Source organism: Hermetia illucens, chromosome 6, assembly GCF_905115235.1.
Source record: "Hermetia illucens chromosome 6, iHerIll2.2.curated.20191125, whole genome shotgun sequence".
Taxonomy (NCBI): Eukaryota; Metazoa; Arthropoda; class Insecta; order Diptera; family Stratiomyidae; genus Hermetia; species Hermetia illucens.
This window is the reverse complement of record NC_051854.1, coordinates 97,934,644-97,958,460: the sequence shown is the minus strand read 5'-3', so window position 1 is coordinate 97,958,460 and position 23,817 is coordinate 97,934,644. Positions and strand designations below refer to the sequence as shown.

At 46.5% G+C, this 23,817-nt stretch overlaps 1 protein-coding gene across 7 annotated transcripts in view; it reads right to left on the bottom strand.

The window, feature by feature from the left end:
• The window catches only part of LOC119659037 (5-hydroxytryptamine receptor 1D), a 384,779-nt gene that overhangs the window by 18,388 nt on the left and 342,574 nt on the right, over positions 1 to 23,817 (bottom strand). For all 7 annotated transcript variants that reach the window (XM_038066937.1, XM_038066934.1, XM_038066936.1 and 4 more), the window contains one exon: positions 18,100 to 18,768. In XM_038066937.1, coding sequence (XP_037922865.1) covers positions 18,100 to 18,529 — 430 coding nt within the window. In that variant the 5' untranslated portion in view covers positions 18,530 to 18,768. The remainder of the gene's footprint in view (positions 1 to 18,099; positions 18,769 to 23,817) is intronic.

The window sequence follows — 23,817 nt, the reverse complement described above, 5'->3', positions numbered from 1 at the left end:
ACGCTGCCTCACCTCTGCCCTGGAAGCAGCGTGACCGAAAGTGCCAACAGGTGGAAAAACGCTCCCTTTTATCCTTATGATAGCTGAGGGTCTCTCAAAGGAACGTTTTGGACATATTGTGCATGAATGTTTGGGTATTAGAAAACTTTATTGAATGTGGATTGTTGTGAGCTCACAATCGACCAAAAACAGCAACGAGTTGACAGTTCTGAGTAGTGTTTGAAGCCCTTCTTCCATGAAAAACCCGAATTTACACATCGAAATGTGACAATCGGCGAAACATGATTTCATCATTTCACACCAGAATTAAAACAATCGTCATCTGAGTGGACTGCACATGGTGAACCGGCCCCAAAGCATGCAAAGACGCAACAGTCGGCTGTCAAGGCTATGGCAACAGCATTTTGAGATGCGCATGCGTAATATTCATCGACTATCTTGGGAAAGGAAAGGGAAAAAACCGGTGGTAGGTCAGTGGGAGAATCCGTCGAAAACTCCCGGCAACATCGAGTATGTATGCAGAGTGGTGTACTTCTGCATGATTTGAACCAGATTGTGTGAGAGTTCCAGGGCATCAGGGGAAGCCCTGAGGGATTTAGCTATAACAGCTGCAGCGGACAAGATTATGGTAACTACAACCACCCGCTCGAGACGCTAAAATTTCTCTGATTTCTCGAGCCAGTGGCTCGTAGTTCACCTTCTGCACGTTCATGTTGATATCACGGGGAATAGCAATATCAATATTATACGCGGAGGGACTTGTCTCTAATGCCGAACCACACATTCTTTCGTTCTTATATAATTGGCTGTGAACGTTTCCGCCGTCTTAAGTACGAACAATGGCATTGGTGTGGGGAAGGGGGATGGGATGGGATTAGGATTGCTCTAAAGGATTAAGGGTGAAAAGAATTCTTTTTACTCGCTTTTGGTACAAAGACCACTCTTGCCCGTTTCCATGCCCTCGGTACATATTCTAAGGCTATGCTGTCCTTTACTTAGGACAGATTCTAGAATGATTTCTTGGCCTCTCTGAAGAAGTGCTGACAAGATCCCATCTACTTCGGGTGATTTCAGTGGTTTAAAAGTCCGCACTGCCAATCTTACCCTAGCTTCCCAGTATACCCCTCCCGCTAGTTTTGAAGTCACTTTCGGTCCGTTGTTTGAGTCTGTATGTTTTCAGACTTTGTTGGAATCTCTCACCCTTTCTTTCGAGAAGGCAGAAGGTTGAAACCTACTGTAACACACTTAGTGAGTGTAGTTTACTGGCTGAAAACAAATTTTTCACTCAATATTTTGTTGAGATCGATTATTGCCATGTTGTTCTTCATGACTCCTATCTTCTCACCTATCCTTATTTCCTCGTTTTTTCCATGTTCTAAAATATTCTGTAAAAAGGCTTCTCTAAGCAATCTGCTTTCTCCTACAACACTCATTGGTTCCAGTAAGCTACTTTTCAAATAGATCTCTCAGATTTTATAGCAATATATCATCTGCAACTGATAGCAATATTGTATGACTGGATTTTTTCAATCAATATTGAGCGGAGTCAGCTTGCTATGATAACAAAACTAGATTCCTTGTTTCCTCACCAAACTGGATTGGAAAAAAATAATATAATAGCAGCCATTAGCAATATTTTCCACTGAGGTTTAGATACTCATTACTGTCGAATTATATAAGATAGAAGAAATGGAGCTGGTTCAATTATAACAACATGTAGAAGGAGGCGATGTTCTCATTTCATGATTTCTGGATCAAATGGAAGGATCTCGTGCATGGATCCCTGCAGAATTGTTTGGTTTATAATGAATGATCCAATTAAAGAAATCCTCAAAATAAACGATGCGCTCGGATAACTCCAGCTCCATACCTTATATAATGCATACATAATATACATATGTAACATTACCCACCCAATAGGAAAATATTCCCCTGAATCAATGCCAAGTTGAACAGAATCTCGTTATTCACGAGCAGAGTTGCTACAAATTTGCCAAAATAATGCTAAAACTTTCTATAGTGCTGATTAGGATGCCGAATTGTATTTAAGGGACAAACAGAATACTTCCCAACTCCGCATAAGTTCAGCAATGTTTCTACGTAAAATAAACGACTTCCTTGTAGTTTGCTTGCACATCTCTATCGTTGTTCACAGCTTTCTTGAGTTAATATTTATGCCGAGGTTCTAATTGAATAGAAATTAATGCGGATTCGAGTAAGTTTTTCGATTAGTGAAAACATTAGCCTCCTTTAAATTATCATAGGAGATATTTGTTTCCGGTGCTTGTTAATACACACGAGAAATACTATCAATCTCTATATTGATTACTGGCACCAAGGGAGTTCCGAATGTAATGCGCTATGCCTAGATAGTGGACACGGATGTCCCCCGGATTCCAATTTATAGAATTACTGCATCCAAGAATTTCTGAGAGATTTCGTGGACCTCGCCCTTGAAAGCATATCGAGAAATGTTAACCTAATGCATACTGAAATAAAACGCAGTGCAGATCCTTTTGGTAAATATGGTGCATTCCCAGCATTTGATTGAAGATGGCCCCGAAATATCTCAAGTTGAAGGACGCTCCCCTTCTTCCTTAGTGCTGGGACATATCTATAATTAGGATTGGCCATTTGATAAACATATCTCGAACATTAGAAGGGAAATCTCATGGGATTCATGTTGTCACAAAATAGCTCATAAGTGGACGAAATCCAGATGAACAGTACTTTTCAGAATTTAATGCATAACACAGTCTGTAACAGAATCCTCTCAATGTGTCCATTGTCATTTTCGTATTCTGATTAACAAGTACTCAGGTAACACACAAAAAAAAATACGTAAATATGCACACCCTTCTTTATGGTGTATAGGTCACCCACACCCAACTCTTTTTCGTCTGGCAATTTTTTTCTATTTGATTTTTTATGAGACACCACGACGTCATTATCACCACATTTAATGCACGTTATAAGCAAGCCTACAAAGATGAAGGCGAACATTTATCACGAATCCGGATTCAAATCCGGGCAACAAAATCGAGAGGCTGACGCTAATACAACTCGACTATGGCACCGTCTGCAAATAATAGGTGGTCTCTAAACGGCAATATTTAGGAGTTTCATATATCCTTACAAATTCCCATTTGAAACTCTCAATAAGATAACATTTCGTTCTGTTATAATTAGAAAGAAAACGTAGGGTTCGAACTGCAGACTTGACATGCCGTAGTGGGCTTTTTTGCCACTAGGTCCGCTTCTTTGGCATGTTTCTCGAATCATATTTTTACCACCCGTTAGTCTGCCCAATATACATAGTATAGTCATAAGTTCTGTCAGTCAAACAAATCTTTATTTCTCACGAAGTAATAAACAAAATCAATCGAAAAGTACATCATTAGAAAAGGGACACGAAAAAAAATTGCCACCGTTAGTAGCTATACAGGCCCGAAGTTTGTGAGGCCATGCATCGACCGCTTCACGCACGGTATGAAGCGGCATTTCTCGAGCTGCACGCACGATGCTGGCCTTCAAACTCTCCAAATCGGTATTAGTTCGATCACAGGTAGTCTCCTCTAACTTAGCCCAAAGCCTGTAGTCCAGATGTTTCAAATCTGGGTTGCCTGAGGCCCATTCATTTGCGGCTATGAAGTCAGGAACATGGGCCGCTAACCACTGCTGAATTATCTTGACTTTGTGAGCAGGGGCCGAGTCCTGCTGGAAGCACCACGGCTTTCCTGCGAATAGAGAAATAGAGATTCACTCAATAGCTCAACTACATCCTCAAACATCTTTTCATACACGCTCGCATTGGTTTTGACGAATATCAGTTACTCTGTGATATGAGACGCCCCACCATACCATAACAGAAGTCGGATGGTAACGACGTTGGACTCGTGGAGCATTTTCTTCGACTTCATAACAATTGTGAGCATATACTCGATCATTTTGTCGGTTGAAATTTTTCTCGATGGTAAAAACTTTTTCATGAGAAAATAGATTTTTGCGATATTTTTTACTGGGAAATCGTTCCAGAAGAACAGCACACCGAGTTCACCGTATTTCCTTCAGTTTTGGCGTGAACATATGGCAAACGCACCGCTGGTACGCACCAAGACTGAGATCTTCTCGTAAAATACGACTAAATACGTCCTTGGAATATTTGTTGATTTCAAAGGCGCATTTGACTACCTAAGTTGGTCCTCTGTGTTGTCCAAAATTCGGGAGTGTGACTGCCGGGAATTGGCTCTGTGGAAGAGCTACTTCCACGGTAGAAAGACATTCGTCCAAGGTGTCAACGAGCGTGTGTGGGTGAATGTTGAGCGCGGCTGCCCGCAGGGATCTATCGCAGGTCCATTTATATGGAATCTGATGATGGACGAACTGTTGGTTGAGCTTTCTTCCGTGGCTGAATGTGTTGCATACGCGGATGATCTCCTCATTCTTGTTGAGGGGAACAGTCGCCTTGAGCTCGAGCAGCAGGCTGCCGAATACATGCGCATCGTTAACGCGTGGTCCATTAAAGTCGCTGTCGCGATCTCAACGGAGAAGACCGTCGGGATGATGCTTAAAAGCATCCTACGTCATTCGCCTTGTGTCAAGTTGATCCGAGGGTCTTTAAAGATCCGGCAGAAAGTGATCTACTTGGGAGTCATGATCGCGGAACGCATGTGCTTGGTCGCGCACCTGCGCGAGCTCAGGCTACGCTTGACTAATATGGTGGGAATGTTGAGGCGAGTGATGAGGCGTGAGTGGGGTCTAAGCAGGAGAGCTGCTAGATCCATTTATGTGGGGCTCTTCTTTGCATGTTCTGCGTATGGGTCCCCCATGTTGTATGATCTGGCGCTGACGGTGAAGGGCAGGCAGCTGCTCTACGCTTGTCAACGAGTGGCTTTGTTAGCGTGTCTTCCTGTGTGTCATACGGTCTCGACCGACGCCATGCAGGTATTGTTGGGTGTTCCTCCTCTTGATCTGGAGGTAGTCCGGCGTGCCACGGCCTACAGAATCAGGAGGGGCGTACCTTTGCTGCAAAAAGATTTAGTAGCTGCTAATCAGGTGGAGGGGTTAGGAGCGCTTGCGGTCAAGAAGTTGTTAAACGAGAGTGTATAATCTAAGTGGCAGCTTAGATGGAACGAATGTGGGAAAGGTCGGGTCACGTATAAGTACGTTAGGAATGTGTCTGCCAGAGGAAGTTCCGTCGTGGACTTCGGGCTAAAGATGGGCTTCCTCCTGACTGGGCATGGTAGCTTGAATGAGTTCCTCTTCAAGCGCAACCTTGCCTCCACTCAGGGCTGTGTTTTGTGTGGGGCTGACTCGGAGGACTGGTTACATGTTCTCTGTGTCTGTCCAGCGTACAGTGACATCCGCAATCTAGACGACATGGGCGTTCACGTATTGAACGGTATCTACGATGTTAGCCAGTGCCTTGCTAGCAGTGGGACGCTTAAACGCGCTAATGCATTCGCGAGTGCTGCCTTCCGACGAAGGAGGGAGCTCCTTGACGCTGCTTCGCTTGCAGTTGATGGGCGAATGGCCTAGTGGCCGTGGTGGACAGCCACCAGTTTTGTGTGTTTGGTGTTAGTGTTGTCTTGTGATGTCCTTTGTGTTGTGTTGTACGCAGAGCGGTAGTTACCTGGTTAAAGGTTCCGTTGCGGTTCTCCGCCTCGGGCTGATTCCAGTTAACCCGTTGGGGAGTTCCGTCCCCACGTACTCGAGGAGGGCGATCAGACCCGAGTCTGCAAGGAACTCATCTGAAGTGGCTCTGCCACGAAGCCTCACCGGAGGTTATCTGGTACCATGGGGGGGCGCCCTCTGAGAGCATATGCTCCAGGAGAAATCCTGGAGGATGCGCTCTCGGCCCGGTTATTTGCGGTTGGCCCCCTAGTGGGAGTTTCATGGTGGTTGTGGTTATGCCTACATCGCGGGCAGAGCTCCTCGGAGCTCACGCGTGGAGTTGCGTTTTACAACTCGGGCGCCGTACCCCTTAGTTGCGGCAGAGGTGTTAGATAGGCCTCGCATCCACTGGTATGAATGCTGAGCCTGCACTCAGTATAAGCCAGGACCGTTGTGCTTGCATGGCGGGGCTCTGATTGTGGTCCCAAAATCAATCCGTGTCCGAAGAGGACCGTGGAATTAAGCCTCCACGTTAAACCCCCCAGGACTTTCGTAAAATACGACTCATACTTCGAGTTGAAAAGCGGAGAGGATTGCGACGAACACGCTCACGTAGAGCATGCACGACATTCAGGTGACGTACGGAGCTCGGGCGCCCCTCCCGCGGCGTGCCGACCACATCAGCTGTTTCGCGGTATCGAGGTAATGTCCTTAAAACGAATCGTTCATTTACCGGCAGCTTTTTTAACAAACTATGAATCTTCTTCGGTGTATTTCCACATTGGGGCAACGCAATGTTCGCGATTTTCTTTTTCGTTGTTACCGAACTTCATCGTGTTGTCGTTGACGCGGTACTGACCGTCGGAACCTGAAAGTCTGGCGGAAGTGGAGTATGGTTAGGTACTCTTCGCGTCCAGTGTTACCAGTTTCGGCGGTCTAACATTTCTCGCTATACGTATCAACTGACAGAACTTATGGCTATACTATGTATATATTGGTGCCTTCCGGGCATGTGATCTTCTTATACATCCCACTCTCTTCCTACTTGGATTTCGGGTCCATCTATTGAAGATGATCCGTTCGGAAATTTTGCCGATGCCATTAAATAGGCATATAGGCTCCTTAAGCGAAGAAGCACCGAAAATATGATTTGGCTCCGGGATTAGCACATGCTTCTGTTACTTCCACTTTTCCAGGAAAATCCTTTCTTTGAAGTAAGTTGTAAATGACTCCGTAAACCACTGTGAAACTGCTGTCCGGTTATCTGTGATCGCCTTTTTATTAATAACCTTGGTCCATCCACCATTTTTATTCCTCTTGGATTTTTCCGATTCGATTGCTGGAGATCGCATTTGGGAGATCTGCTTCCTCTCTTCGGTACTTTTGGTTCAGTTTTTCAGAAATATTTGTATGGCCTTTCCTCTTAGGCGCCTTCTGATTTCCCAGGGGCTCCACATTATTTGCGCGCATTCTCTTGTTTGGTGGCAGGTTGATTGCAATACGATTAAATGCCACTTGGGTCGTCTGTGACACCGTTGGGCAGCAGATTTCGACTTGTCCTTGGAGTTTCGTTCCTTCTGCTGCGATTTATTTTAGAGCACTCTAATAGCTCTCACCATTTTTTTGTGGCTTGTGCACATTGTGATGGACAACTGTTTTGCAGCAAGCTATGTGAAGGGTAATTCCCCTGGATCAGGGCTCTGCCCTCCATGAGTCCTAACCGGAATATTACTTTTTAAATAGTCCTTCACGTTTGGCTTTCCGTTTAAATTTTTATGATGTTTAGCATTGGCGAAGATCTCGAAGTTCACAAATTTCTTCTGAATGGGTCCTTTTCCTGGTCCCGGAATACCATTCTAGCTTTAGATGCCATGATGGCCAAGTTGTTCACCACCGAAGCACTGCCGTCGAGGGATATCGGAAGGGAGAACGGGAGCCCGCTTGCTCATTGCCAAAAGCTGTCGGTACTGGGGTTCCGAGCCTCTATAGCGAAAACTTCCTCCTTCTCACGTCTTCTATAGTGGTTTTATTTTCTAAGCATCCTTCCCACAGCCCTCAATATTAGCTTGTCCTATGTTTAGCTCCGCGAATTCTTCGGACAGAACACATTCTCTCACATTCGTTGCCAGGTACCGCATTCTAGAGTCGACGAATTGAAATCCACTGCTATGATTTTCAGCCAACGTCCTCTTGCATCCAGAACCAGAGCGGTCAGCAGCTACTCGTTTTCGGCAAGGGTAGCCCTAGGCGGAACATAATAGTTATGTATATATGTGGGTTTCTTTTATTTTGTCAGACAAATCCATCTTCCAGATGCTCCATTATTTCCTAGAAGGTTTGTTCTCCGCAAGCCTATAGCGCTGCAAGGCTTGCTTAGTCTTTGACTCAAATGCACCACCGTAATTTCAATATGGCTCACTTGTCACTTGTCATATCGATGTTTGTCTGGCGAATGATTTGTCAAAGTACTTCCTGGGCCACCTGGCAATGGTTAGGGTTGATTAGTATCAACGTCATTTGCGATTTGCGTTGAGGGTTCCCCTGTGTTCCGGGTACTTGCTACTGCCAGCAATATGGCGTTGGTTTATGTGTTGTCTTGCACGGTCAGAAAAGAAAAGTGGATAAACACATATTTATCAATAGGTCTGCCCCAATCCACCAGCTGGAGTTGCCTGATGGAAGATTTGGCTACTCCTAGTCATGTGGGATATCAAACGAGAAGCCTTGGTTAGTAGTTTTCGAAGCCGCTCCTAATTTTGACTTTTGTTCAAAAGGTGGGGAGGGCGTGGGGTCGAAAGTGATCATTTCTTCCACGGAATTTTGCAGCATTGTAGGCTGTGACCTTGAGGATGATCCAATTTTGGTGGAAGTCGCACTATTGCTAACAAAGGGTTGTCACCGAAAGGCGTCAAAATTTAGTATAGTGAAGTAATTCCAACTATACTTTATTTATCTCTGTGCCTGTTCTCTGCATTTTTATAGTTACCTTCATTCCTTTTACTAATCTAAATATGAGATTTATATGAGAATGAAGTCGACCATTATATTGAATAGTGTTCCTAAAGCTTTTGCAACTTACAATTCTCGGCGATGAATGTACGTTCCTCGTCGCTCCGCACTTTATACAATACAATAGACAACAAAGTACTCCTAAAACGCGTGACAATGAAATATCTACACGCACTTGACAAATGTGTTTGTTATCTTGAATATTGTCTCATTAATAATGGTTCCACTGAAAATATTCAGATAAAAGATACTAATAGATTGCGTTCCCATAAATTTACACCCTTATAACTCTTGGATGAATACGATGCAAAAATCTAGATTGTATGGATTCCTCTGAATGCAGGATTTTAGATACTACAAAAATACGTACTCGATCATATGTATGTAGTAGTCGCCAGGGTGGAAAATCTTTTACCCGTTGCCCACGAACATAGCAAAAGATAGTGAAAGAGTTCGATAATTTACATATTAGATGCAATCACTTGCAAATTTCCACAAATTGTTATTCAACTTCTCATTAGTTTTCAGCTATTGGTTTGGAACAATGACGAATAAATAAGTCAACCCGGTTGAGGAAAATGTGAAGCCATTTATGATGGAATGAGGTTTTTAACTAAAGCAAAACTCTTGGATAGCTGCAGGCAGGTTTCCACAATTGCATACATATTGCTTCCATTTTGTGCGATATCAGCTTTTAATTGAAATTGGTTTTTAACACAAACTGAATGTGTGGAGTTTTATGCAGGGGATGGGTAACAGGGGTGGTAGCAGAAATGTAGCTAATGGTTAACCTTTAGTTTAACGAATGGTTGAGGCACTATGCACCCCATGAGGATTATACCAACATTGCGGTGAGTTCTAAGCCACTCTGCTTGGATAATGAAAATGACTAATGTCGGAATAAACGATTTATTGAACGAATTGGGGTAGTGTATACATATCTGCATTGAGCCTAATACCACTGCTCCGATAACATCTAATTGTTTGATGAAACGTTACGAATAGGCTCAGCACGCTTTGAGCTCTCCTCCACCATATTCATGTCACCCTGCGGAGAGCAAAGCTTTCATTTAATGCCTACGGCGAAACCAGCCAAAACCTACTCGTAAACGGAAGGGGAAGGCTCGGCAGGATTCAGCCTGTAGTTCCCTCCTTAGTGACTGAAGTTCCATCCACTAAGGAGGGGACTACAGGCTGAATCCTGCCTATTCTTACAGGAATAGGAAGCTGATAACGTGAAAGGTACTGGTTTAACGTTGATATAAAAAACCAGACCCAGGCAACGCGGACACCGTCAACCTAGTAAGACTCCGAGTCGGGAATGAGGACATGGACATGGCTGCACAACGAGATTCGGTAATATCCGGAGAAATCGAACACAAGAAAGCGAGATTTTCGGCGGAAGGTTAGAATAAACCAGACGCCTCTGCCAAATACGCGCAAGGAGCGTAAGACCCACACATCTGTGTTTGTTGTGCTTCGCATCAGGGCCTATATCTGGGCATCCTTCGGGGATTAGTATCGGTATGCCACGAGGAACTCAACCAAACTGGTCCTTTTCATAGAAAGATGGACACAAAGGCCGGAAGAAAGAGGACGTATGTGCAATTTTCAGTCTCATTTCTGAACGCTATCGTGGGCATTTTCTTCAAGGATGGCAAAATGTCAGAGGGAAAATTTACCATCCTCCGGGAGGGACTGTGGGAAAAAATTCTGTAGCTTGGAACGAAGCACTTAGCAATCAAGGTTTTCATTATGGGTTTCTCCAATTGGAGTACACTGATGAGGCTGCCTTGTTTTGGGGGGTAGGGTAGATGAATGCATTTACGCACACAGTGTTGGACTCCCGATTCGGTACGTCGTCGGACTACCAAATAAACACCTCTCCATCGTCAGAGAACTAGCCTGGAACCGTTAGTTACTTCGAGCTAGTCTTCGAACTCTCCCGCCTTGCGGAGCCTTCAAATCAGGGAATTCCTTTCACCAACTGGAATTTAGAGGAGGAAGGGAACTGTCAGTTCAAGGAACTCCCTGCCATCCGGCTCCTCCACCGGTCGAGTTCTATCTTCTTAGCAACGAGAAGGGCCCGAACGTAATGGGCAACACGGTTCCAGCTGTCAGCAGTCCTCAGCATCTCTTCGACAATGTTGTCTGGAGAGAGATCCCCTGTGTTTAAATAGAGCTGCTGACGAACCCCATCCCACCTTCTACAAGAAAAAAAAGTGTGATGGGCGTCGTCCACAACTCCATAGCAAAATACACAATGCCTTTCCAATCTTGTGCAGGTAAGACTGAAAACTTCCATGCCCACTTAAAAATTGGGTAGGGAAATAGTCAGCTTGCAAGCTTGGAGCGAGGCCAAAACTTAGCAATCAAGATTTTCATGATGGGTTTCTCCAATTGGAGTACACTGGTGAGGCTGAGTTAACTATTGTGAAAACGGAGCTCTGCAGGACAGGATATGTCGGATGCTGATTGCCTGGTCTTCGAAGGAAGGGGAAGGGGACAACATCCGCGTGTTGGGTGAACAGAACCCGGGCATGGACTTCGGACACTGGACGGTAAATTTCATGAATGCCAAGAAGGGCAAATCTACAAACGTGCACGGTTTCAGCTTGGTATTCGAACTGGACCAAAAGAGTCTGAATGTGCTCAGGGACAGTCACCATTTTCCTAGACAGATTCAAATTCAATGATATCAGGAAACTGCAAGGCATCATCTCCATTTTGACAGAGAAGAGCAGTGCCTCAGGCATGGACTTTCAGTTAATCCAAATAAAACCACGATCGTATTATTAACAAAAAGTAGAAAACCGGACGGATTTTGCCTCTCAGTGATGAGGTACAACCCTTCAACTCTCCGAAGAAGTGAAATATCTGGGAGCCACTCTAGTCTAGTCTAGAGTCGAAACGAGCTCCCACAGCTTATGGGTTGTGCAGACGGACCTTTGCCTTGACATGGAGCTCGGACCTCACGTTAGTCAGTCAGGATGAGAAATCCGTCGCACTAGTCCCCGACTTGTTAAGCGAGAGCTCCTACGGCCAGCCGAAGGGCCAGCTCATCAGACGCCTGTTGGTAAGTGAGGCAACCTAGCTGAATCACTTCCTGACAGATTTTGCGCTTGGTGACCACATATCCCGACCGTTGCTTCGAAAATGAAGCAGATGGGTGGGGACAAGGTCGTTGTGGAGCTCTTAAAGTCCTTGTGGTTTCAGCAACTGTTGGCCGCGACTGTGGATGAGATATAGGAGGTGCATACAAGACCCGTGGTGGCAGAGGTGTCTCCCGAGTCCACCAACGTGACGGAACTTCGAAGTCAATTGACCGCGATAACAAGCAATGTGGCCACACTGCGGCGGTGGTACATGTTCTGCGTTCGCGAGAGCGGTCTCGAGCTCGTTCAGCAGCCACCTCGAGAAATGGGTGTTCGGGTAGTCGTGCGCCGCGGTCGGCATTGAACTCAGGTGTGTGCTGGTACAGCGTAGGTTTGTGGATCAAGTCATGAAATGTACCTCCAGTTATTTTTAACGCGATTCCAAATAACGCTGGCGGTGCGGCATCATCTTTCCGAAGTGCAGCAACACGTCAACAGCACAACCAAATTATTTCCAAAGCAGCTAAAATTAAAAGTAGCAAACTCCACACCTATTGCAACTTGCGGCTATCGGTAAGTAGACGTGAGTTTTGGCCTGCATGGGATCTTTTCGTGGTGCTTCATTTTGGCCGATATCAATGTCCCTATATTAGGCGCAGACTTCTTGTGTCGTTATGGGCTGCTGGTCGATTATTCAGCATAGGTCCCTGTTAGACTCCACAACCTCGGACTCTTTGGAACAACACAGTTATGTGCCGAGACCCTCTGTCGAGAATGGATTACAATGTTCCTACCGGCATCGTCACAGACCAGGGAATGCAATTTGAATCCACTGTCTTCTCGGAGCTCGGCAAGCCCCTGGGATTCAAAGGTTAACGGTCAACATTATGGTCCGCGACGAACTGTCCTGGTTGCAGGTCTTGCCTTTCGTTCTGTATGGCCTCAGTACAGCCGTCCGCTGAGAGTTTACTGCCAGCCCTGCTGAGCCGGTGGACGAGGAGAACCTTCGACTCCTCGGTGACCTAGTCCTCAAAAAAATAGACTGCATTGGAGGGACCGGATTATTGCGTCTACTTCGAGAGACCGTTCCTAAATTAAAGCCATCTCTGTCATCTCGTCACGCGCAGTCGGCGACCTGCACCCCTGCGAAACTTGCAGTTTATACCCACATTCTGGTAAGGACTGATGCACTCCGAGAGCCGCTGCAGCCGACATACGAGGACCTCTATAAGATCCTCAAGCGTGGGGAACATTAATTCACTCTGGACGGCAGCAAGCCTTACATGATCTCCATCGATAGGCTGAAGCCTTCCTTCCAGGAAGCAGACGGTACTGTCAGCAAATGAGAGCACTGCACCGCGTTTTCGTTTTGATGTCTGTTATCGTAGGTATATGACTATTACCCCCTGTAACTGTGGAGGAGCTGCAGGAAATATGTGGTAGGATCGGTGACAATAAGGTTTATATGGCATCCCCTACCGAGCTTTGAAGCTGCCAGTGAAGGTTAGGCCCGACCTTTCTTCCAGGCGTGCCTAAAAGTAGGAATATTCCCTGTCCAGTGGAAACAGCAAAAGTTGGTGTTGCATCCGAAAGCTGGCATGCCATCTGGAAACCCAGCATCGTATCGTCCTATCTGCTTGCTGGATACAATGGGGAAGATGATGGAGAGAGTTATTTACAATAGATTACTACCATCATCGAAACTAGTGATGGTTTGTCGGAACGCCAGTTTGCTTTCCGGCGTGCCCGCTCTACGGTGGGCGCAATTGGCGTGTTAGTAAACCTGGCCGCGCTAACCTTGGCAGGCCAGAAAACGAAAGCGATCTTAATAACAAACGGCAGAAGAAAGAACACTGTAAAAGTGGAATTCGGTGGATATATGGTCATATCAAAGCCGGTTATCAAATATCTGGGGGTGATAATTGACACCAAATTGAGCCTTATGGAGCACCTAGAATTTGCATGCCAAAAGGCGATCAGTGCCTTCGCGACACTTGTAAAAATTTTGCCAAATATTGGTAGGCTGAAACAATCGAGCCATTCTGCTCTACTCGTCACCTGTGTGGGTAAAGGCGCTTGCAAACTCTGAGGGGCGGAAGCAGGTGAACTCGGTTTACCAACTGATGGCTTTAATTGTTTCCAGTGCTTTTATAACCACATCAGATGAGCCAGTATTGGTGGTGACAGGCATGATTCCTATCTACATTTTGGCGAAAGAAATGAGCCCTACCATGGAAGACGTATGGCGGGGCACACAGAGTGGGGGGGGGGGGGGGGTAGGGTAGATCGACGGGTTGTTTTAGCTACTCATTGCAATAAAGTTAATCCACGTAAGACAAATCAAACTAAATATAAATGACCATGTTCGAAAGTAAGATACTATTCATAAATGTTATCAAATAATATTCGACGCGGTCGAAAGTGAAAGTGGCGATCACTGTGGAGTGTACAGCCCCCGGCATTTAAGGGCGGAATTGGAGAGGGCTAGGGTGCGAACGCCATGATCCGCATTTTGCAAATTAACTTGCACTGGAGTGCAACCGCTCCCCAGTTGCTACCACAGTTCGCTGCGGAAGTAAATGCTGATCTAATGCTGATTAGCGAGCAATACCGAAACAAGGACCAGTCCTCATGGTATCTCGACTTATCCGGCACCGCTGCCATCTGGGTTCGGGACGGCGTTCGTGTTCTTGCCGGGGGGACGGATTTGCCTGGATCCGGTGTTTAGGGATTTTTTAGCGTTTACCTGACGCCCAATGAGTCGATTCCGGACTTTCGGCGCCGGCTTGATGCTCTGGAGGACGCCGTTTCGAGCACGGAGGGACGAATCCTGGTTGGCGATGATTTTAATGCCAGGGCTCTTAAATGGGGCATACCTCAATCAGACTCTAGAGGGAAACGGATTCTGGAAATGGCGGCGAGAACCGGGCTAGTAATTTTAAACACCGGATCCACGCCAACGTTTCGGCGCCCAGGTTGTGAAGGAAGCATTCCTGACATCACTTTTGCGTCGGAATCTCTGACATCATCGGTGGACGGGTGGCGAGTCCTAGAAGACTTCTCGGCAAGTGATCATCAGTACATTGCGTTCGAAGTGTTTGACGCTACTTGCCGGCGAGCACCAACACGACGTTCCCCCTGCGTGTGGAATGTCGCGAGGGTGAACATCGAAAGGTTCGTCGAAGCTCTTGAAGCAGGTAGAGCCGCGCTGGGGGGCACTCCGAGGGGTGGTGGTGTCGCAGCTGACACCGTCGTAAATTCAGTGATGAATTTGATAACGACGACGTGTGAGCCTTCCATGCCCCGGAGAGGCCCCAGGCGCGACAAGCCTTCTATGTACGCATGTGCCATAAAGGCACAATATATAATAGATCAGCAAAAAGGAGACTCCGAAGCGCTATAAATAAAAGCAAAGCTCGCGGCTGGCAAAATCTTGTTAATGAGGTGAATGATGACCGGGGGGGACTTGGCTATAAGCTTGTCACTCGGAAAATGGGGGCTTTGCGGAAGCGCTGCATATGGAGCACCGCCCAGATGGACCGCATTGTGCGGGCATTGTTCCCCAGACACCCTGTACAGGTTGATGTAAATAGCGCGGAAAGCGTCGTGGATTGCCCCCTTTTCACAATGGGAGAACTCGAAGAAGCGGTTCTCACTATGAAAAACAGGAAGTTGCCAGGTCCTGATGGCATCCCGGCGGAAGTTTACAAACTGGTGTTCCGCCAACGGCCAGAATTTCTGCTCGAAGCGTTCAACGCGTGCTTGAAGGAGGGCATTTTTCCTTGTCGCTGGAAAGTGGCCAGACTCACGTTGATCAGTAAAATCAGGGTAAAGGAGACCCGGAGCTCCCGTCTGCATACCGACCGTTGTGTATGCTTGACACGGCCGGAAAAGTGCTCGAGAAGCTCATCAGGGGTAGACTCGCTGAAGCGATCCGTGCTGCCGGGGACTCCGCAAGGCAGTTCGGGTTTAGAACAGGGAAATCTACAGTGGATGCTGTTATGAAGGTCGTAGATGCCACAGCCGCCGATCTCGACGGATAGTGCTCCTCATAACGCTTGATGTCAGAAATGCTTTCAATTCCGTAAGATGGACAGATATGCTAGGCACACTAGAGAACTCCTTTCACGTGCCAAGCTATCTCTTGCGGATATTGAGGGATTATCTGAAAGTCCGCTCCCTGTTCTATGAGACGCTAGAGGGCCAAAGGAGGATGGAAATCACATCGGGAGTAGCGCAGGGATCCATCCTAGGGCCGGACCTCTGGAACGCTTCCTACGATAGTCTGCTGAGACTCGATATGCCCGACGAGTCGCGCCTGGTCGGTTATGCAGACGACGTTGCGGCACTTGTTGCCGGACGCACTGTTGAACAGGCGCAAAGCAGACTTGGCATATTGATACGACGGGTAAGCGGATGGATGACTGCTCACGGTTTCAACCTTGCGCTGGAAAAAACCGAAGTAGTCATCCTGACCAGAAGGAGAATCCCGACCTTGCGTCCCATATCGATCGGCGAGTTGACTATAGAGTCAAAACCAGCGATTAAATACCTTGGTTTAATGCTCGACTCGAAGATGAGCTTCTTCGAGCAAATCAAAGCAGCAGCGGACAGGGCTGCAGCAGGAGTCGCGGCCTTGAGTCGACTAATGGCGAATGTGGGCGGCCTGATATCAACTAGGAGACGTCTCCTCATGGGAGCAACGCAGTCCGTCCTTCTCTATGGTGCGGAGGTATGAGCTGATGCCCTTGACAAGGAGGTGCATCCTAAACGCCTCGCTCAAGTGCAGAGGCGGGGAGCTTTGCGAGTGGCGTCTGATTATCGCACCGTCTCCGAACCGACTGTGATGGTGATTGCGGGAGTGATCCCCGTTGCCCTCCTTGCCAAGGAGTGCAAAGCTATCTATCGCCGTGATGGCGAAAACTTAAGAGAAGTGGTTGCCCGTGAAGAACGTCAACGCACCCTTAACGAGTGACAACTTTCTTGGCAAAATGAGCCAAGGGGTAAGTGGACTGCGCAGTTCATCGACAAATTAGACCCATGGTTGAACAGAAAGCACGGTGAGATTGATTACTTCTTACCCAACTTCTAAGTGGGCATGGAAGTTTTCAGTCTTACCTGCACAGGGTTGGGAAGGCGCGATCTCCTGATTGTGTGTTCTGCAATAGAGTGGCGAATGATGCTGAACACACCTTTTTCTCTTGCGAGAGGTGGGACGGTCTCCGCCAGCAGCTTTATGCAGACACAGGGGAGCTCTCTCCAGACAACATTGTCAGAGAGATGCTGAAGTGCGCTGGCAGCTGGAATCGTATTGCGCATTATGTTCGGGCTCTTCTTACTGCGAAGAAGATTGGACTCGACCGGCAGAGGGATCGGACGGTAAGGGGTTCCCTGAACTAACAACTCCCTTCCTCCCCTCCCCTCCCGTTGGTGAAAGGAATTCCCTGACTTGAAGGCTCCCAAAGCCGGAAGAGCGGGAGGGCTAGCTCGAAGTAATGTGTCAAACGGTTCCAGGCTAGTTCTCTGATGACAGGGAGGTGTTTAGTTGGTAGTCCGCCAGCGTGCTTTTGCCGGATTCCAACACTCTGTGCGTAAACGCATTCACCTACCCTACTCCCCTGCTCAATTTTATCCAGAAAATATTTGGGCAAAGTGATTTTCGGATATTCCGGGTCATTTGGCAGTGACTGTGTTGAACAGGTAAGGTGCCATATTTTAGGTTTATTTTGTTCGCCGCGAACTTACCGGTTAGAACAACGCTCAAATGACTTCATTGAAAGAGCGAGGATTGACAGATGTCAGCTTGCATGCCCTTTTCGAAAGAAACCCGCATTTGTATCTTTGTTCAGTTCTTAAAAAAAATTGCGAAAAAAGCGAAAAGAATACGGCCTTCACACAGGATGACCCCCTTAAAATCTCCAAGTAATATTCTGTATGACGTATCACCACATGCAACTCAAATTTACTACGATCTGTGTTATTTATCCGAAATCCAACTTGCAGTCACCATCGACAAGATTTTTGGCAATTTTGTCGCTTTATATTATAAAATGATTGAAACTGGTAGCAGGGACCATCATATGAACGCGTCTGTCATGAGGCAATTTAATGGTAGCAGATGCGCTGTTGCGTAAAGTAACAACCCCATTGTTCAGTATTCACCAGTGAAACCATATGGTACCCCCTGATTCCAATTTTGTCTAGTTAATTACATCCTGGATGCAGAGAAATGTTGAATTGTTAGATAAAAAGAAAGTGCTCATACAAGCGCTTTCTTGAGGAGATCCTTACGATGAGTGGATGGGGCTGAGTGCGGTGTCAACATTTGAAAAACAAATAAGCCATCATCATTTTGAAATTTCAATTCTGTGTAAATTCTTACCTATCAGATCCAAGGCTACAGCTGGTGGCATGACGAAAATCCCGACGAGGAGGTCGGCAACCGCTAAACTCATTACAAAGCAATTCGTCACAGTCCTGAGGCGACGGGTCGTGATGACTGCAATTATCACTAAGGTATTGCCAATTATCGTAATGACAATGAGAACACAAAACACAATCACCAGGCACATAGTGGACCATGTCAACGAAATCGGGTAGAGTCTTTGCACATCAGAAGTATCGACGAGGGTGTCGTTTATGCGCCGAAATGCATCCTGCGTGCTATTCGGGATCAGGAGCAGGGAATCCACGGCGTTGCTGCTTGCATTGAAACTCTCGTAAAACTCCATTGGATTGGTTCTGTTGTGATGTCGGTGCTTCGTAAATGAAAAGTTATAGAGGAGGAAGGTCTGCTCCCACCGAAGCAACATAATTTACTTTCTCCATGCTCCCCCAGGTTACCAGTAGTGGAGTGTGCCTTAAAGTAATAATTGAGCTACCGGATTTGTGGGGACGAGGGGGTGGTAGCGATAGTGTTACTACAGTTTGGCTCGCGGTATGCCCGGAATGGATAGGCTTTTTGCTTGTGAGAAGTTATCGGCTTTCATATTGCCCATTTCCGACGTGAATTCACTGTTGCTTTAGCAAATTCTGTTGTCATTGATAAGCACTGAAAAGAGAAAAAAATTAACTGTTACTAAATTTGTGATAAGCACAGCGTGGATAAAATAAATGTCTTGTGTGTTCTTGATCCAAGTAGGAACCTTATCAGCAGAGGTAAGATTTTCCGGTATTTCAGTTTTACGTGCGTGGGTGATTACCATAAAGTATATCGTATATGTATATGTAAATATCCCGGGTGATTGGATTCTGATTCCATGCGGAAGTTATAGCAGTTTTCAGATATTTTTTACTTCATATACTGTGTGTCTGTGTATGGTGGGGGAGAAGCTACAGCTTCTGAGCACGCAGGCCGTGTTGGCCCATTGTACTCGCAGGATTTCCGTTAGTGGATGTGATGCTACCCGTCGCAATTGGAGGACATCGGCACCAAAGATCTGATGCCTGATGCGTCCATAGGCGGGGCATTCACATAGGAAATGATCCGTGGATTTCGCTTAGTCATCACAGGAGGGACACGTATCATCTTCGGTAATTCCTATTCTGAACATATGCCCAGCTAGTGAATTATGGCCTGTCAGAATGCCCCCAATGCATCTGCAAGTCCTCCTGCTTTTCGACAGGATAAACTTTGCGATACATATGTTGGGTTCTGGCAGGAAAAGTTTGGTGTGTCGAGCAGCATTTAAGCTCTGCCACCTGTCATTATGGGAAACTTGTTCCCAGTTTTTGAAAACAGATTTAGCCAATGCTACTGATACCCCAATTGCTGGCTCCGGTCCCGGCATAGGGGAGATTGACCCCTCTTTCGCTAAAGCGTCCGAGATTTCATTTCCCTCTATGCCACAGTGACCAGGTACCCAGAGTAGTTCCACCGTATTGAATCTCGACATAGAGTTCAAACGGTTTCTGCATTCCTGAACGATTTTCGAGGTGATCAAAGGACTGCTCAATGCCCTCAGTGCAGCTTGACTGTCACTGCAGATAGCGATGCGCCTGCCCTTCAACCGCTCGTCAATCACCCAGTTTGCCACCCTTAGGATCGCGTAAACTTCGGCTTGAAAAACCGTTGCATATTGTCCCAAAGGAGAAGCCCACTTCTCGTTTTTATTCGAGAGGTAGACTCCGGCTCCAGACTTCCGTATATCCTGTATCCCCCACGCATTCCTCTGGGTCTTCCCAGTCCTCTCTACGCTTCAGGGTAACTACATATCTTCTACCAAACAGATGTATGGGGACACGAGAATCGGAAGGCATTGTAAGAACTGGATTTAGTCCTCCCAGTAACTCTTCCAATGCTCTGTGCCCCCCACATCCGTTGTTTTCCTATAGATCTAATCGAATTAACCTATGAGCTGCTCTCATTGCAGTGCCTTGAATAAATATATCCAGGGGCTGCAAATTGAGTAGTGCATTCAGAGCTGCGCCGGATGTCGTGCTCATGGCACCAGTGATACCCAGACAAACAGTTCTTTGCAGTGCAGCTAGTTTACGGTGAAAACCTTTTTGTCTCACCTTAACCCACCACACTACGGATGCATATACGAACATCGGCCTAATGATGGCAACGTATATCCACATTACCACATGAGGCCTGAGTCCCCATGTCGAGGCAAAGGTCCGTCTGCACAGCCCATAAGCTGTGAGAGCTCGTTTCATCTTTACCTCTACATGTTTGTTCCAAAGAAGTTTTTTATCTAGAGTGACCCCCAGATATTTCACTTCTTCGGAGAGTTGAAGGGTAGTACCCCTCATCTCAGGAAGACAAAGTCCATCCAGTTTTCTCCTTTTTGTGAATAAAACCATTGTGGTTTTATTTGGATTAACTGACAAACCATGTCTAAGGCACCAGCTGTCTATCAAATCAACGGCACGCTGTATATTCCTACACACCGTACCAAGATCCCGATCAACAGCAAGTACAGCCAAGTCATCAGCATAAGCTCGAGCGTGTATTGGCAAATTTTGCAGTTCGCAAAGCAGTGAGTCGATCAGCATACTCCACAGAAGCGGCGAAAGCACACCTCCTTGGGGGCAGCCCTTCGTTCCCTCCGTAGTCAGGTAGCGATCGACCCCTACCTCAGCGCACAACAACCTTTGCGTTAGCATAGCATGGATCCACTTAATTGAACCATCATCAACACCATGCGCTCTGGCGGCATCACAAAGTTTTTGAAAAGGCGCACAGTCAAAAGCCCCTTCAATGTCCACGAACACCCCCATCGCGTACTCACCATTCAAAGTTGCATCCTCTATCTTTGTGACCAAAGAATGAAGAGCAGACTCACAGGACTTTCCACGTTGGTAAGCATGTTGGTTTTCACTAAGTGGGTGTGACCTAAGTGCGTTTCCACGAATATGACGCTCCACCAGTCTCTCCAAACCTTTCAACAAGAATGAAGTCAAGCTGATCTGTCTGAAGTTCTTTGGATTAGAATAGTCATCTTTCCCAGGTTTCGGTATGAAAACTACCTTAACCTGTTGCCAAGAAGAAGGCACGTAGCCCAAAGCAAGACATCCTCGAAATATATTTCTTAGAGGTCGCTCTAAATGCTCCATACCCTCCTTTAGCATTGCCGGATAGATGCCATCCATGCCCGGTGCTTTGAAATGTTCAAAGGTTCAAAGGGTGTACAAAGGGTTCTCACCTTTCCATGGGTAACAACCGCTTTCGCAGTGTTCCAGTTCCCCTTGCAACACTTGCGTGTTGAAGGGGTTGCAAGAACCGTCAACTCTCCCCCTACCACTTCTCTCACCCGTTCTCCCGGGTGGTGTACTTCCAGGAGAGTCTGTACTGAGTCCAGTTTGGAGCTCGTGAAAGTACCGTCGGGTTTTCTAAGAGAATCCAACTTGGCCGACTCATCCCTTTTGAGGGCTCTGCACAGCCTTGAAGTCTCCCTTTCGCCTTCCAGTTTCTCACAGTACGCTCTAAAGGAGTCTCGTTTCGAGCACCTCACGAGCCTCTTATATTCACGTTGTAAGTTCCTGAAATTTAACCAGTCTTTGTCCTTGTTACTTTTGCAAGCACGATTTAGAAGTCGCCTGGTTGATTTCCTGAGTTTTTGCAGTTCTCGGTTCCACCAAGGAACCGTTTTACCGCTTTGGCCTCGGGAAATAGGACAAGCCTCTTCATAGCACTCTAAAAGTGTGCAGTTCAGAGTTTTCAATTCATCTTCCAGCACCAAAGAAGTCCTTAGTCGCCTAGGGAACTGTACTTTATTGCCAAGAAGTTCATTGAACTTTGCCCAAAACGTTTTCCTAGGGTTCCGTCTTTGTACTGCAGACTGTTCGCCTGCAATAGTCAGATTGAATTCTAGATATCGGTGATCTGACAGTGAGACCTCGTCTAGCACTCGCCAGTGTGTAATCAACTCTAACAATTTTGGGGTACAGATTGTTAGGTCAATTACTTCGCTTCTTCTCGGTCCCACGAACGTAGGGGCGCACCCTACGTTTGCAGTCATAAGACCAGCTGAAGTGATGAAATCAAATAGCTTCTCTCCTCTTGGATTGCATTTGCTACTGCCCCAACAAATATGTTGAGCATTCGCATCGCAACCTATTAAGAGTTCGAGACCACTTGATTCTGCATACGCCACCAGATCCCTAAGTTCTTGCGTCGGTGGAGGATACAAAGAATCATAGGGTAAATAAGCGGAGGCAACTATGATGTTTTTCCTCTCGCCATTTATTTGGTATTGTATGATGACCGTAGCTGAGTCCTGGGAACAATATTGTCTCAGCATAGTTGCCTCTAACCGTCTTGACATCAGGACGCAAGCTCTCGGTCTTATGGATCTTTCGTCGTAGAAGATCCTAGCCCCCTTTACTGATCCAATGCCACAGATTCTGTTAAATCGAACCCACGGTTCTTGCACCAGAAAGATATAGGGGAAATCCTGCAGCTTTGTCATTCTTGCTGCCAACAGGTAGGAGGGAGCTTTGGCATGCTGGAGGTTGATTTGACCAATCTTTATGTTTTTCGACATAAACTTAGTCTATTGTCGCTGATAGAAGAGTCTGGTGCGTCCAGTGTTGATCTTACTGGGGTTTCCAGTTTATCCCCACCTTCCGCCGGAGATTTCGCTTCCTTGTGTCCGATTTTTCTGGGCGTTACCGCGCCTAGTGGTATAGCCACGTCCATGTCCTCATTTCCAAGGTGCTTCATCTTCCTTCGCAGTGCTCTCTTCTGCCGTCGGCTTCGGGCCTTTCCAGATTTACGGTGTCCGGACCGCTTGGATCCATTTCCACACACCAGCGTTAAACCAGTAGCGTCCACGTCACCAGCTTCCCGTTCTTCCGCTCTTCCTGGTAAGGAAGAAGGAGAAGGTTCTGACAGGCAGAATTCAGCCGTAGCCGGATTTCCAGTTTCTCCCAATTTGCAAACTTCCGTACTTTCCTTTCTGGCTAACTTCGCCGTGGACACCAAGTGCAAACTTTCCACTGAGTCGGAAAGCATGCCTTCTACAGATTGATCTGTAGGCGAGTATGAATGTGGTGAGGCCTCCAAAATCCGATGTATTTTCAAGTTCAAGGCCATGGACGGGGGACGAGAATTAGCGCGTCGGAGGCCGGCTGATCGATTGACAGCGCAACAGCTGGACAGGAGTATATTGTGTTTCTTGGAGGGAGTGAGATGTTTTGGAAGGTCGCCAGTTGCAAATTGTTGCAGTCGGATGGTGTTTTTAATTGTGGGCTGCTTGTAAATTGAGGAACGCAAAGAAAACGCATGGAGGGTTACGTTCCTTCTAAAACGCACGCGAACATTTTTTGAATGTAAGATGTAATTTTTGTGGTACGGTTCGCCCCTTCCAGTAATTTTTCCAAAAGAGGCTTTCGACAATCTAGAGCGGTCTCAAACGCTGCGCTTTTGAGGTGGATTTTGATACGTAAAGTCAATGTGTGGCTTTTTCCGAGATTTTCCTTTTCCAATTGGACTAAAGGGAACTCACAGGATATTCCGGAGTTAATTGTTTCGTACAGTTTCTTTAATTTTGGTGGACTTTATTACTCCAAAATTGGGAAAGTGGGCAATTGAACGTGGTTAAATTGGTTTGGAATTTGAATGCTGAACAACATGTGATAATGTAAAATGTTA